Source organism: Motacilla alba, chromosome 2 (assembly GCF_015832195.1).
Source record: "Motacilla alba alba isolate MOTALB_02 chromosome 2, Motacilla_alba_V1.0_pri, whole genome shotgun sequence".
Taxonomy (NCBI): domain Eukaryota; kingdom Metazoa; phylum Chordata; class Aves; order Passeriformes; family Motacillidae; genus Motacilla; species Motacilla alba.
Window position 1 is genome coordinate 106,656,592 of NC_052017.1, and position 14,232 is coordinate 106,670,823.

General features: G+C 41.9%; 1 protein-coding gene across 2 annotated transcripts; it reads right to left on the reverse strand.

Annotated features, from left to right (window-relative positions):
• Window positions 1-900: 900 nt before the first annotated feature.
• On the reverse strand, window positions 901-13,340 carry AQP4 (aquaporin 4). 2 transcript variants are annotated; one of them, XM_038129315.1, is made up of 5 exons: window positions 13,104-13,340; window positions 8,625-9,039; window positions 7,534-7,698; window positions 7,099-7,179; window positions 901-5,301 (listed from the first exon to the last, which is right to left on the reverse strand). In XM_038129315.1, exons 1-5 carry the CDS (start codon window positions 13,175-13,177, stop codon window positions 5,023-5,025), a joined length of 1,014 nt encoding a protein of 337 aa, XP_037985243.1. In that variant the 5' UTR covers window positions 13,178-13,340; the 3' UTR covers window positions 901-5,022. The 2 variants fall into 2 exon arrangements, with proteins under 2 accessions (XP_037985243.1, XP_037985244.1); XM_038129316.1 differs by lacking the exon at window positions 13,104-13,340 and adding an exon at window positions 12,965-13,090.
• Between the last annotated feature and the right edge of the window lie 892 nt (window positions 13,341-14,232).

Genomic DNA, 14,232 nt, shown 5'->3' on the forward strand with positions numbered 1-14,232 from the left:
ACACTCCCCTAAGCCTCTTGGGAAGTGCCTCTGGAGCTTGAAGAAGCTGTAGGCGAGAGCTGAAGCACTGCAAAGGGTGAATATCAGGCATGAGCCATTCCTACTGATTAGAAGCTATCCCAGGTGATGTGTTCTCATATTAATCATTTCCAGGATCCTAATTTACCTCCATTAATGTCATAGGAGCTAAACTTTGCATTCTAAGCAAAGAGCTAGACAACTAGAAATGTAAATGCCACAGGATCTGATTTCCATTGCTGAAGATCATCATGGGAGCTTGGTCTCACAAGCTATGTTTTAGTGAAAGGGGTCTAAAGTGCCAGTATAATTTCTATCACTTTTCAAACCCTTGGCCCTCCACTAGTCCTATGAGTTTTAATCCATTTGGCAAAATCAGTGATGTACATACATGACCTGGTTTCAGCTGAGATAGAGTTAATTTCTTCTCAGTAGCTGGTACAGTGTCGTGTTTTTGGATTTGGCATGAGAATAATGTTGATAACACACTGATGTTTTGGGGTTTTTTTATTAAACTTCTCTTATCTCAACATACAAGTTTTTGTTTTGATTCTCCTCCCCATTCCACTGGGCTAGGAGTGGGGGAGGTGAGCAAGCGGCTGTGTGGTGCTTAGTTCCCAGCTGGGCTTAAACCATGACAGCATAACAGCATAATTTTTGCTTTAATTGGTTTAGCTCACTTCCTTAAAAATATTAAAACATTTTCACAAGCACCTCTCTTCTCTGATGAAATTTTTTTTCCACAGGAAATCATTCATTCTCTGTTGCATACATTTCTAGACTCCTCTTAGACATGTTCTATGGGTTGGATTTGGGGTTTTTCCTTATATTTCAGTCCCGAGCTTTAGGATCATGAAATGTTTCCAATGATTACAAGACACCTTTTTTTTTGACACATGTTTATTTGCAACAGTAGTGTGAGATATAGTAGAATATATGTGGGAACCAGATAATCATGTATTATTTTATAGTGAATTTTTCAGTAGATTATTCCAAATATTACATGTGGAATTTTAAAGTTCTATTACATTAGTTCTGATACCATGTGACTAAGCACTTAAACAATAAACAGTCTTGTGGAAAAATCCATATACACAGTTTGTTTTACCTCATTTGTCCTAAATTTCAGAACAGGATGACTTAGATCATATAAATGGGTAGCAAATACTTCAGTCTATATTTACATATTATCTATTCAGAAAGTCCTTGAGAAACTCAGATACACACAGGCTGAACTGAGATACAAAAAATTGTGCATGGTGTTTTCAGCTCTCACCTTGAAAAGAAAGAACTCACAATGTAAATTCTCACATATTTTAATAAGATTAAAAATATTGGATGGTGTATAATATCCTGAATGTGTCACACAGCCGGCAGATAAGATGTTTCAGAGCACAGCAGCAGCTGTTCTGCCATCAAACACTAGAAAGGTAGATGGCCATCTAGCTTTCTAAGCACATACTGTGGTAATTACTAATAACCAGAAATAAAGCACATTTTGAAAAGCTGATATGCAAATACATGTGACAAACCTAAACACAGCATGAGATGAATCTCACTCCTACTTCCACTGAAAGGTGGAACACTTGGACAGAAGGGTTATCATGACAACTTGAATGCTGCCGTGTTTCTTCTTCTTTTTTTTTTTCCTGAGAATAGCTAGAATTTGGGTGATGAACTCCTCAGAGTACACACAACCTAAAAAGTATTTGTGTGCTTCAATGCACTCTTGGCTTCCATGCTTTCTTTTCTGAAACCCAGTGACTTAATATTATGAAGGTGCTTGGTAAAGTGCAAATATAGCATTGAAAACAATCGTGCTAACATGGAGGAGTGAGACTCATCCTATTTTTGCAGGGGCCCAAAATGATGACAGACCTGCCAGTCTTCCTGTGATTTCCATCCACAATCATAAACAAAAACATTTCCCATCAAAACCAAGAAATGTTTTAAGAGGACATCAAGTATACTATGAGCTGCAGTGTAGAGCTGAAGAGCTTTAGAACACAAATCTCACTCAAATAATATCAAAGCAAATGTTTAAAAAAATACTAAAGCAAAAGTATCTTGAATCCATAAAAAGGTCACGCTAGTCTATTACTTAACCAAGCATGACTATTGTACAGTGATGATACCATTGCAAGACCGCTTAGAGGAGCACATATCCCTGTGCTAAACTAAGTCCTAATACCTGCTGAAGAGTGTTCCCTTATATGAATGTGGTGGGGCAGAACTACCCGTGATTACAGCCACTGCTAAGGATTTACTTTAAGGTGGGTCATAAGCCTCAAGTTGAATGCATCTCCTTCCAAAATTAAGCATATTGCTGAAAGCCTTGGATTTTAGAAAAAAAAACAGAGTGAAATGTGTGAGAGAAGCCATCATGCCCAAAAAAGCTCAGGATCATTTCCACTGTAGTCAATCACAAACTCCTCCACAAGTTTCAATCTATGGGATCAGGAGCTGACCTACCACACATTGTTTACCTGTTAATGTCTAATGGCATAGCATCAACTTTTACTGCCTGCTGGCCTGTATTTTAGCATCCCTTCTTTTCAGAAGTGTCAGGATCTTACCCTCAATAAGGAGCTCTGCTGGTTCAGGGGTTGGTTCTGAGTGTTTGCCAAAGTTCATTAATACAGAGTGTTTCAGGAAAAAGATCCTCCTAACAGAGGTGGCTGGTGCTATGCTCACATTATGCTCACCTCAGCAGCAGAATCAGGCTGGGTGAGGAAAACACAGATCAAGCCATTTGTGTAAAGGACCCTTAAGCATAAAGCAAATCACAGCTTCTTATTTAAATAACACAGTACCATGCAAAATTCACAAATTAAGGAGTGTCTTTAAGTACAAAAAAATGCAAACCTTTGCTTAAAAATCCACCAATTTTATGTGTATTACTCTTTACCTTTTTAAGCCATGCAAAAGGTTTAACCAAAATGTCCCTTTAACAAATACACAGACTGGAACTATGTAAAAAAAAAAAAAGCCCAACTAACTGCCTAGACAAATCCCCAACAAGTTTTGATCTTTCTCATTGAATCTCTTTATTATGGTATCTATCCATCTGAGCAAAGGTCTAACACCACACCTGTGCTGCCCTTCCCTTGGGAGACTTAGTCCTTGCTGTGGGAAGGAGCTCTTATCTGCAACTTGACATTGTCCATTGCAGGTCCCCAGCCACACTCAACTGCAAGTGTGTGAAGGAGTCATGAATCTCATGCTCAGTGCAGGGAACTTGCACCACACTAACAGGGATTAAGACAAGAAAAATGGGAAACCTGAAAAAGGACATGCTGGGACTACACATGGCTGCAAGCTGGGATACTACAATTGCCCTTGGATCATAGTGCACAGATTTGAGGGTTGTAGTGGTTTATTATCTCATTAGAAACATCTAATTCCCTGTGATAAAGATTGCATGTAGAGTATGTCAAAGAACAGTTGAGGCTAATACAGCCCACAGTCAGGACTAATACTTTTTTTTCCTGTCTTATTGCTAAATAAGCAGGGATAACTTTTCCATTTAAAAATAAAGACTATATAATTACGGTAATAATACCATGCTCCTGACTGCTCTGCAGCTGCATATTGTAAAACTCAAAGCCACTGATCAGAAACAAAAGCAGTAAGTCAGTAACAGCTTTACAGAAATATTCTGCTGGGGTGATTTTGTCTGGCAAAAACCTCTATAGGGGAAAGACTGTTTACCGAACATATTTCATGTCCTTTTGCCCCTAAAACATCCTGCAAGCACTTGAACCTTTTTCTAGCAACAGATAAAGAAACATTTGCCAGAGGTGTAGTTTATGACTATATGAACACTGGAACAAGCAGGGAACCTGTTCAAACAGTTAGGCATCAGTTACAACAAAAAGCCAGAAGCAGTCGTATTTTTATCATCTGTTATAAAAAATATTTCCCAATCAGTGTCTCAGTACAGCTAAAAGTTAAAACCCCTCTGCATTACTAATAAATTAAAAAAACACTATCTCCAACCGTCTCGTAAGAAAATAGGTAAGTAATTTAAACCTTTAGTTTACATAAATTAGCACAGAAATGTGTATTCAAACAAGTGCACTGAAAACAGATATGCCTTCTTTTCTTCTGATATCTCTTATTTAAGTTATTAAGTAACAGGAAAGCCTTTATATTCTTTGCATGACCTTGAGAGTCTGCTAACACTGAATGGTCAATAGTCAAACCCCAGGAGAATGTTTCACCAGATAGACAATGACAAGAGGGAGCATGAAGTACAATCAACAGCTTTGCAGCCTTATTACCCTACACTTCAACATTCCATTTCAGCATATTTACTCTTGGGGATGAAGATAATGTATTTATACAGTGAATCAGATGAGTGAAATTTGATGGGTTGATAGAATTTTTTCTTAAAAGCCTGTTAAAGTATCATTTTTTCAGAGGTAGTCTGCAAGGCAATAATGATGTACATGAGTGGAAACAATACTCCTTTGCTTGACTGCGGATAAAACTCTTAAATAGTGCTGGTGTTGTCTCTGAACCTTGCAGAGAAGGCTTAATGGGTAAGATGTTATAATCGGTGCTGACAACAGCCAATTAAGTGTCAGAAGAACAATCTGATAAGTAGGTCTTCATGTCTATAGGCATTTCCTGGTATGTCTTAACTGTCAATCTGGATGTTACACATCTCTATCTTTATCTCATTATTGACTGCTTTATTAAAGGAGAATGCTTTCATCTCTTTTTTTGACTTTGGGGTTTCTTCAGAAAGAGGAAAAGGAAAATACTAGGAACAAGTCTAAATTTGGAATAATAGATGGGGAATCCTAATTATAGCAAAGTCCTAATCTTCCAACTGAGCAGGTGTATGGTTTGGTGACACCACTCCATGCATGTGCCCACACCATACCTTTCAAGAAGTGGATGGTGCCCAGTCTAGAGGAGATCTGTTTCTTTAATGGGTGGAAGGATATCTGTGGACGTGCTAGCAGACTGCTCTCTGCTTTCAGTGCTTCTTGCTAGTCATACGGAAGACAACACCTCGCTGGATGGATCTCTTCCCTTCTTGTCCTCACCCCTGTCGATATCAATCACATGAACTATGCCAGGCTTCAGGATCAGGTCATCAGTCTCTACGTGGCTCCTGTTGTCATCCACCTCGATGTACTTGCCCTTGGAGGGCTGGGTGGCCTTACCAAAGACGTCTTTGAAGCAGCGCTTGAGTTCAACGTCTGGGCAATAGACGTACTCGTACAGAGCACCAGCAAGGACGGCTCCGATTATCGGTCCCACCCAGTACACCTGCAAAAAAAGAGGTGGGAAAAAATCCCAGGCATTAAGCTTTTAAATTAACAGTGATAAGAAGACTGACGAGCAGGCCCACTTCTTTGAAGTGAAATAATTTTGTGAAGTTTTATTGATCTATCAGGAAGTCAAGTTATATTGATCTATCTTCTTTACAGAAGCCTCTTCTAAATTTTGTATTGCTCATTGCCAGCTGCAGACTACAAATATGGATTCTTTGCAAGAAGACACACAAAGGAAACATCAGTGTGGAAAAGTGATTTTCTTTCTGCATTTTGAACCGAGATGACAATGAACTTTCACGGGAAAAAAGCCCTTCCTAGTGTACACACAAAGGCCCTTCCTAGTGTACACATAAAGAGTTCTGAGTTCTGCTTTGGTATTTCAGACTTATGTTTCCAAAATATTTCAAATTTGACATTTAATCCTACAGAATACAACAGGCAGTCAACCACAACAGGCAGTCTGATAATCTAATTTAAATAAGCAAATACAATGGACATAACACAACTTTGTAGGTACCTATCTATTTAATCATGACAAGCAGCAGTGCAGTAACATTAGTAGGTGCCAAAGCCCATAGGCTCCTGTCAATGGTATGCCAATGTCACTGCTCTGGAGGAAGAGAAAAGGCTGTCTTTCCAAGTGGCCAGGACAGTAACTAAGCTTCTCCTGCAAGTTTCTCCATGGTGCATTTGCTTATTGTTTATAGCTTTAGTTATAAATTATAGGCTTCCTTAGAGTATGGATAATTAATCTTGTGAAAAACTACAGCAGTTTTTCATATGAACAAGCCATTCACTGATAACTGGGTAAATCTGCCTCAATAGGATAACTCTTGGGAACAAAGTTACACATGGTATCGTGTTTGCAGAATTGAAGCCTTAGGGCCTGAAGACAATGCTACTTCTATTCTTAGCTGCAGTGGGAGCCATGTGGGCTTCATACTTTAAAAATCAAGAAAATCCTTATATGCACTGTAATATGCAGCTCTTCCAGTCAGCACTGAAAGTGTCTCTAGAAGTGAGTTCCCTCTCTATAATTAGTTGAGGCTGAGCTGTGATCCATCCATCCCTTGTAAAATATAAAATGTCTTTTTGTCAATTGGATTGTTGGATGCTATAGAAATTTACTGCATCATTCACAGCCTGCTTATAACATTGTTTCCTGCGCAACTGCTCCTGGCTAAGCTGACACCTTCAAACTGAAGCAGGTAACATCTGGCCTGGTCTGTAAATACCAGACTGCAACCTCTTCATCTCTCACTGCAGGCATTTGTTGAGGCAGGTTCTCCCCCAGGAACCAGATCACAGAGGGTCCCTGTTCTCATTTTATACATCTGCCCCAGTTTGCTGCAGAACCAGGTGAAATGTGAAGCTGACAGAATTACTTCCATAGCTCCTCACCAGCAGGACCACTGGGGTTTGCTATCTGCCTTGGAGGATTTTTCTTTCCAGCAGTTCAATTCTTTCATTCTCCTTGGGCTGTTTTTTATTTTTTATTTTTTTTATTTTTTTGTTTTGAACTTTTCATAAGATTTCTTTTCTACTCCAGCTACTACCTTCACGAAATGGCCCCTGAATAGTAAGATGCTATTCCAACATGCTGCATGCTGCACTGCAGTCCTAGATGAGGAGCATGATGATGCCTAAGCTTGGGGCAGGTCAGTGCCTGTGTTCCTCGGGGATGGTCTCTATGGGATGTACTGGGAGAGGTAACTGAAAGCGAATGATGTATGAAAAATCCTGACCACTGTTTGTCGCTGTGATGAAAGAAGTATGAAAGGAGAGTTACCCATTGGTTTTCCCATCTGCCCATAATGACAGCAGGTCCGAATGATCGAGCTGGGTTCATACTGGCACCGGTGTAATTGATCTAAAGCAGAGAGAAAATGTTGCCTGTTATTAAAGTCTGGAAGGTCGTGATTTGATTTCTGCGGGACCACCCTGGTTTTGTACAGCTTCTCTTTACAACAGATATCATCACTCTCCTGAGTCTTAACACGAAGTTAAAAAAAGTCATCACATGAACAGCCAGAAAAGTTCTGGTGCAGCACCCTACCCAAGGGGACACTCCTGGGACTCCAAAGGGCTTTGGCATAGATCCATAAAGAATACAGCAGCTATATAGCTGTAATTGCTCTAAAGGTCACTAAAGTTTCCATTTACTTCTGAAGTAGTCATAAAGGGTAAAGGGATCTATTTTTTTAAAGAGAAACCATTAACTTACAGCAAATAAATGTCCAATTGCAACAGAAAATCCAATTGCTAAAGCTACTGAACCAGTGACATCATTTCGTTTTGAATCACAGCTAGCAAAAATAGTAAAAACCAGCTGGAATGTAATTATCAATTCCACCAGGAGTCCATGCCCAGCAGAAAGATCTCTGTGTACCTGGAAGAAGGCAAAGAAACATCAGAAATGAAGCAAAGGTGATTTTGTAAATCAGAAAGCCATCACATGCACAAATTGTATTTCAATGAATGGTATTTCTACACAGTACAAAGTGAAAGACAACAATGAACTTTTAGAGGTACAGATTCCCCCCTCCTCACCCTTCTACTTTTTTTTTTTTTTAATTTGAAATTTTTTTATTTATTTTGAGAAACATGAAAAATCATTGCTGGACTGAGAACAGAAGGCTTAACAGTAACATCCAACTGGAACTGCAAAGTTAGACTGCAGAAGTATAGTTTATTTTTATACAGGGATTTGCAAATGCTGCACTTCCCTTTCACAATTTTTTTTCTTGGGAGCACTGTAATTTACTATTCAATTATAAATTCATTAATTAGCCCTGACTTAATTAATTTAAATTTCAATTAAAAATTAAGCAGTGTGCGGCTCAAGTGCATTTTTAATAAGTCCTGCAACAGGGCTAACTGATGGCATTCCTTATTAGTTTAGAACAAAGCTGAAATCTAAGCCACAATCTATTTCAAAAGTATGTCATTTTAAATTGATGTTTTTTCAATCCCCATCATAATAGCATGGAATTAATTTCCCCCCTCCCCAGACCATATAAAAATGGCATTTCACGCATATATTATTTAAATTTTGTATGTAAATTAACATTACCTGCTGTCATCAGATTTGGGGATGTTCTAGGAAAGACAGCTTCTATAAAAATATCAGCTATAACTATTACACTGCATAAACCCATCCTAAGGAGAGCTTTAAGCCCTGTCTGGATGTTGTGAATAAACCAGCAAGCCGTTAAAATCTGTACCTGAGCTCTCCTCATTCTGTGTGACACTGATTCTATTTTCTCAGGGTCTGAGCTAGCCTAGTTCAAGAGGCAGAAGAGGAGAAGTGATTACCGCAGTGACTCCCAGGCCTCCCACCACGCTGGGCGGTGTGACAAGGTAAAGGATGCCCGCGCCCACGATGGCTCCCAGGCACTGGGCAAGAATGTAGAAGACGGACTTGGCAAGGCTGATCTTCCTTGTGCAGACCATGGCCACGGTCACAGCAGGGTTGATGTGGCCCCCGCTGATGTGTCCAAAGCACTGCACCATGGTGGCAATGCTGAGTCCAAAGCAGAGGGATATAAGGACCATGTCCACAGGCAGGGGCTTCTCTGCTCCACCCCAGTTGATCGTGGAGCCGAGGCTGAGGAGGACAAAAATGAGCATGGCCAAAAATTCTGCCGAAACGGCTTTCCAGAAGGGCTGAGTCCAGACTCCTTTAAACGCCACCATAATTCTCTCACACTTACACAGACGTCCACACTTACTGAAAAGGAAAGCAAATCTTCATCAGAAGTGACCAAATGAACCTTACGCTCTCCTGTTAGGGGCTGCTCTTCAGCAGACTTTGGAGACAAGGTGGCAGTGCTGAGGGTCCTTGGGCTGGGACCAGAGACTACACTCTTAGAGCAGACTGCCCTTAAAACATGCCCAGTGTTAGAGTGTCTGCAGGACACAGGGGAATTAATCACTCCTTGTGATAACTCTGTGTAGTTGCAGCTACCAATGCCTGTGTATTTTGAAATGACCATGAAATCAAGTGTACTCTCCCATGCTAGCTGCCCTCTGATTTAGAGGCTGTAGAGCTCTACCACTTCCAGCGGCCTGTTGATCATCATGTTCATTAAATCAGTGAGTATCCTATTTTTCTATGCAAATCTGTAATTTTCACAAAGCAGGTAAGATAATTCAATAAAAAGCAGTATCTTAGTCAAAGCCTAGTGGTTTTGATGACAGTGTAGTGTTGGGGAGTTGCCCTGGGAGCTAGAAGAGAAAGTTTATTTGCTTGAACACTCAGACCAGTATTTCAATTTATATTTATGCAAAGAGCAGTTTCTTCACTGTGGATAGCGGGTGAAAATTGAATTCAGGCAGGAGGATAGATGCAATCCTACATTCTGACCTTTAAATCAATCATGTAATCAATAAAATGCTTTCTTTTGGGCTAACGGCGCCAATTGAGCTGGGGAATAGAGCAATATTTTCTTCATGTGTGGTGTGTAAAACTCTGCATGGCAAAGAAAGAAGTGTCTTGGCTTTTCTTTCTGTCTGGAGATGCTATTTATTAGTCTACACCGCCTTCCTGATGAATTACAATTTTGCTAGATGTTCAGATACCTATGAAAGTGGGTCACCAAAGAAAAGTTATTTGTGGTATTAATAAATTAGGAGAATAAGCCAAAAGGGAAGCATTTTAATTAGTTTCTAAGGAATGCTAAAAAGATTCTTCTCTAAAAACAAAACCAAGAAACATCCGACCCATCCAAAAAGTAGAAAACAAAAGAAAGAATATTCAGCTGCTACATTTGGGAACAAAATTTCAAGTGGAAGATGGATGAATTTATGCTCAGTTATCTATGGTAACTGAGCTACAATGCATATTTAATACCAGTTACATCAGAAAGAAGCATAAAAGGCATGTCTGCCCTTTTCAAGTCATTGCAAGAGGAATGGCCCATGAATTTCTTAACAGTTCCAGTGAGTAAGGGAAAAGCAATTTAATGCTGTGACTGGAGCAAATAAGTTGTTTCCCTGACTCATTTCCTATGCTAATTTACTCTGTATTTTGGATAGGCCTCTTGAGCTCTATCTCAGTTCTCTAGACTCTCAGATGAGAACAATTACATTCTCTCCTAAAAAATGGCCCTTATAAAGTGCTTATGAATGGATCTGAGACACTTGAATGAGACTTGTTCTTCTAGAGAAGTGAAGCCAGAACCTCAAAAGAGAAGAAAGTAATACCCCAAATCTTCTGATTTTAAGTGAAACTCAAGATAAATGGAAAGATGTTTTTGTAAAATCTCATATTAACAGTCAGTTAATGACCAACCATCCAGACTAGACTTTTTGTACAAAATGAACCCAAAATCATTGCCTCCCTGAAAGCTGAAGCTCACAGATATTTGCCTGTTCTTACCTTTGAACCCTATGCCCAGATTCACATTGAAACTTAAAGGCTTACCTCTGATTCCCTTACTGCTTCCTCAGTAATAATTTATCTTAGTGACCTGAGTAAGATACAGGTGCTATATCCATACTGAGAAAAGCTCATTTTCCCAGTTCCCTGGGCATGTTCCAGGTGAACATAGGGATGACACTTATAGTGAAGCCCATGGAAAAGAAAATTGGGACCTGGGTGCACAGACAATGGAAGCAGCACTCAGCCACTCTTTTATCCCTCAGCTCAGCTGGGATGTAACCTGGATTCCCCTTGTGCAAGCACTGGTGTTATATTCAAGATTTTTGAAAAATTTCCAGCCACCAATCCTGATGTCTTCGTTCAAATGTGCCTGACCGTCTCTTTCTGTGCTCAGAGAACAGCAAGATCAGAAAATTAATCACACACCTTCATCCCAGAAAGTGGACAGAAAAAGGTGTTTGTATTTGGCATCAAGATCATGCAGTTGGCTTCTCGCTAGTTGTGGAACATCTTGGAAAATCACCTTAGGAATGAGTGTGTGCGTGCACGTGCATGTGGAAGATCACACCTTCTACTGGACAGCTGGTGGGCCTGACTAGAAGGAGGCTACCACTTATGAAAGACAGATCTCATATTGTTTCTCCAGCTGAGAGCACGTGCAGTCAATTCAGTCAATATTATCTGCAGCCCTGAAAATGCGGAAATGCTGCATGCAAGCCAAATGCTTCAAACACAAAAGCTGGCTCATCAACGTAAGTTTTTGTTTTTCCGGAACATCATGCTACACAGAAGTCTGCCAGCCATATTTACAGTTAATGATCTAAACATCTATTTTTAATCCATACCTGGTTTTTTTTCAAGCAGTCTGTTTTTCTATGATTTCAACACCAAGCAAAATGCTCAGCTGTGAGGGTCAAATTTTTCTTGTAAACTGCACACCTTTCCTCCCTACAGCAAAACCCCCTATAAATGATAATAAAAGCTTAATACTGTGTTCAAGCCCTGAGCCCAGGTTTTCACTTAAATTCAAAGGCAATCAGCAACTTATAAATCATAACCATCTCTTACATCCACTATTTGTTCAGCATGCAGTTAAATTAAAAGGCTGGAGATAAGTCAGAGTGATGGCTGTGACAGGTCTGAAACTGAATTGGGACCTCTCAGCAGCTAAGATTTGCCATCAAAATTGCCAAACAGGTTCATTTTGAGTAGTTGTTCACATTTTCCTTAGATAAATTCAAAATACAACACAAAACCACTTCAATGTGACGGTCACACATTAATTTCACAGGGGGGCACACTGGAAATTCTCTGGTCTGGGCTACAAGATTCCACAGTAAATTGTGTCTGATAGGGTGGGTTTTGCAGATCACGTTGCCAGCGTGGCTTCAGGCATGATTAAGGCTTCAAAAACGTAACAGTGTAAATCATAACAAAGGTTTAGGTACAAAAGTCAACAGTATTTTAAAAATTCGCTTTCTAACTAATATAATTTCAAGGAGCGGAGCACACATTCTGGACGCAGGCTTGTGGCCAGCCACTCCACACGACACTGCTGTCACACATGAGTTCTGTGCGGGCAGTGGCTATTTACAGTGGCATCTCCGCAGCAAACTCCCACTCTGCCCGACCTGAGCTCGCACCGCCGGCTGGAGCTCAAATGGACATCGGGCACCTGCCGGCCAACTTGGAGGGAGGAGGGCGACACGCCACTCTTGCAAAACCAATGCACGGTCGCAGGGCTTGCTTGTAATAATTTTGCCTCATTTTCCAAAAAGCTTTGGCGACTGACATGGATATCCACAGGAGGTGGGGAGTCTTGGGAATCGAGTACCATAACTTTTTCGCTGTGCGGTACCTGCGCTTTCTCCACACACGACTCTCTATTGCAGGACCGCAAGCGTACAACGGAGTTTTAACATGTGGAAAGATATTGTGAGTTTGCTTCTCTCTGCACCCTTCGCACCTCGGATGTTAAAACTCCAGAGCGACCGATAGGCTCCGATAGTGCCTTCGGAAAGGGGAAGCTGCTGCCTGGTCGCCATCCCTCCGTGCAAAACGCAGGAAAAAGGCAACAGCGCGGAGCCCCACACCTGGCTGCGCACTCGGACAGTCCCATCCCGCGGCCGCGCACCCCCCGCGCCCAAGCTTTCCCATAAACTCATCTTTGGGTTGAGGGGGCTGTCCCCGGCCGCCTGCCTGTCTGTCTCCTGCCTGTCTCCCGCCCGTCTCCTGCCTTCTCTCCCTCCCCCGCGCAGGGCCGCGCACTCACCCGCGGCGCGGAGCGGCCGCTCCGTCGCTCATGCCTCCCCGGCGGGCGCGGGTGAGCGGCGGGGCCGGGGCGGGGGCCGGGGCGGGGGCCGGGGCCGGGGCCGGGGCCGGGACGGGGGCGGGACGGCTCCCCTCCCTACCTGGCGCTGCGGGCGGGCGGGCGGCACTCGAGGAACGGGCGCCGGAGCCCCGGCTGCGGGTCGGCTGCGGTCATGTGCCGCTGCAGAGCAAGGCAGGGGGGTCGCGGCTGCCGGGCAAAGAGAAGCGAGAGCGCTGTGCTCCTGCGGCGCGGGGCCGCCCGGCAATGGGGAGGACTCAGAAGCTGCTCAGTTTCCTCTCTGCCGCTCACTGTATTGAAGGGAAAATAGCCCTAGTAGCTCAGCAGCCAGGGAGTTTTATCCATCTAAAATGCATATTAGTACCTTACTAGAACTCTACTGGTTACAAAATCATAGAATCATAGAATATCCTGAGTTGGAATTGGACCCACTAGGATCGAGTCCAGCTCCTGGCTCTGCAAAAGACAGCCCCAAGAATCACACCATGTGCCCGAGGGCATTGACCAAACACCTCTTGAGCTCTGGTGCTGTGACCGCTTCCCTGGTGAGCCTGTTCCACTGCCAAACCACCCTCTTGGTGAAGAATCTTTTTGTAGTGTGCAACCTAAACATGTCCTGACACAACTTCATGCTGTTCCCTCGGGTCCTATCATTGGTCACCATAGGGAAGCGATCAGTACCTGCTTTTCACTGCCTCTAGACTGTGATGGGTCTCCCCTCAGTCTCCTTTTCTTCTGGCTGAACAAGTCAAGTGACCCCAGCCACCCGACATGTGGTTTCCCCTCTAAGCCCTTCACCCTCCTTGTAGCCCTCATTTGGATGCTTTCTAATAGCTTTATATAATTCTTATATTGTGTTTTGTTTGTTGAAGTTGCTAAATTGAATGAAGTTTTGACTAGTATGAAATGCCAAATGGAGGCCACTGGAAAATAGTGTTTAAATTAGACTGTGATGCTGTCTGTTGAGGAAATTCACACGGTCATTACTCAGTGCCTCTACAGTATGAAAACAATTCAATGAAAAACAGCCCTTCATGTAGTAAGAAAAAACACAAAGTTGCCTAAGGCCCCAGGCACAACTGTTTCATTAGAGAATGCACAGAAACTGTCACTTGACGAAGACATGGTTGAGAATGGAACAAACTGTATAGAAAATCTGATTTAGACCTTTGCATGCTGTAGAAGAGTATGTGCATAAGTTATATTGAATA

Excerpts from the sequence above, each read along its gene's own strand:
- AQP4 (XM_038129315.1), bottom strand. The coding sequence starts at position 13,177 with ATGACCGCAGCCGACCCGCAGCCGGGGCTCCGGCGCCCGTTCCTCGAG. Across the intron at positions 7,180-7,533 it reads CAATTGGACATTTATTTGCT|ATCAATTACACCGGTGCCAG; the intron begins GTAAGTTAATGG and ends TCTCTGCTTTAG. Across the intron at positions 5,302-7,098 it reads GCAGATGGGAAAACCAATGG|GTGTACTGGGTGGGACCGAT; the intron begins GTAACTCTCCTT and ends CTTTTTTTGCAG.